Here is a 1,435-nt window from a genome sequence, read left to right as displayed (position 1 = left end):
GTGTGTGTGAGTGATAAAGAGGTGCTCTTTAAAAAGTTATTTAGGAGCAGCCTCATGGTTAGAGCTGTCAACACGCACACAGTTTTCTGAGCTTCAGGACTCCGATGATTGACGGTTTGTCCTTCTGCTGTTGAATCTGCAGCAGTTTACCAGAGATAACCCTCGATACCGGTGCATCATGGGAAGTGTAGGACCCAGGGAGTTTTCTCACTCAGCAGCCCTGTTAGTAGCAACCCTGTGCAGTTTACGCTTCAGGAATAAGTGACGTCTGTTAGTGGAGACGACCTTGCAGAAATAAACCTATAAATATTGTAAAGTTTTGTTTCGCCATGCTAACGCCCTACAATGCAAAAAATCACCTCGCAGCGCTGCGTCAGTAACTATAGACGATGGATGACAGGGTTTCACCCTCCGTGTTCTCTTCCTGCAGATAATCAGTTCAGGATGTCCATTCTCGAGCGGCTGGAGCAGATGGAGCGCAGGATGGTGGAGATGGCCCGCGACAACCAACAGCAGCAACAACGGCAAAATCAACAGCAGCACGGCAGCCAGCTGGCCACGCCCCCTCCTCCTCCACCAGAGGACCACGAACAGGTGAGACTTCATACCAAACTTTCCTGAAAGCGCTCCTTACCTACGATAAGTCACGATTGTGTTGGATTTCTGTCTCCGTGTGTTCACTCCTCTCAAAGCATGTCAACAAATACTCTTTTAAGAAGAGATTAAAAAGTCAGTAAAGAGGTTTTGATCTGAGTGGGTGGACTGAGCTCTGAATCTTTGTTTACTCACATTCACCGAGAGTTAAGAGGTTCTTAATGAACTTCAGAGCAAAGCCATCCAATGCTTTACAGTTATTAATAATATCGGTGATCTGATGGTGGCGTAGAGAGGAGCACGATAATCATGGCGGGAAAAATTAAATGCACTTGTGACGTTGTGCAAAGCATTAGCAGATGACAATGATCCAATTCTGAGCACATTTTAAACAAAGAGAACCAAGATGAACACTTTAACACAGCTTCTTATGTTTGTTCCATGAACTGAGCTGACTGTAGGTCAGAGCGGACGCCGTGTTTATCATCGCTGAGCTCTTAGAAAGTGTTTAGCACCCAGCGTCTGCTATCACTGACGCAGGTGAGCAAACTGTCGAGGCTGACGGGGGGACATAGAGCTGCAGTGGGCGGTATCACAGCTGAGAGTGGTCTGGCTGGGAGAAATCATATAAGTGGGCCAAGGATAGAGCCCTGAGGAAGCCATGATTAAAATTAACAGCAGAGGAAATGGAGTGCATGTTAATGGATAACTCAGAGCGACAGTTTTTATTTATTTAGCACCAAATGACAACAGCAGTCACCTTTATAGTGTAAGATGTCTTTGTAAGAAAGCTGTAAAACTGAACTGTAGGTAACAATTCAGTCTTGTGACGCCGTCTGTT

General features: G+C 45.8%; 1 protein-coding gene across 1 annotated transcript in view; it reads left to right on the top strand.

Moving 5' to 3' along the window:
* Nucleotides 1–35: 35 nt before the first annotated feature.
* The window catches only part of LOC102297720 (calmodulin-binding transcription activator 2), an 8,981-nt gene continuing 7,581 nt past the window's right edge, over nt 36–1,435 (top strand). Inside the window, exon 1 of the mRNA XM_042217680.1 lies at nt 36–594. Coding sequence (XP_042073614.1) covers nt 346–594 — 249 coding nt within the window. The 5' untranslated portion in view covers nt 36–345. The remainder of the gene's footprint in view (nt 595–1,435) is intronic.

This window comes from Haplochromis burtoni, unplaced genomic scaffold (assembly GCF_018398535.1).
Source record: "Haplochromis burtoni strain Fernald_Lab_line unplaced genomic scaffold, NCSU_Asbu1 Contig_2564, whole genome shotgun sequence".
Taxonomy (NCBI): Eukaryota; Metazoa; Chordata; class Actinopteri; order Cichliformes; family Cichlidae; genus Haplochromis; species Haplochromis burtoni.
Note: the sequence above shows the minus strand (reverse complement) of the source record. Positions and strands in the feature narration are given on the sequence as shown.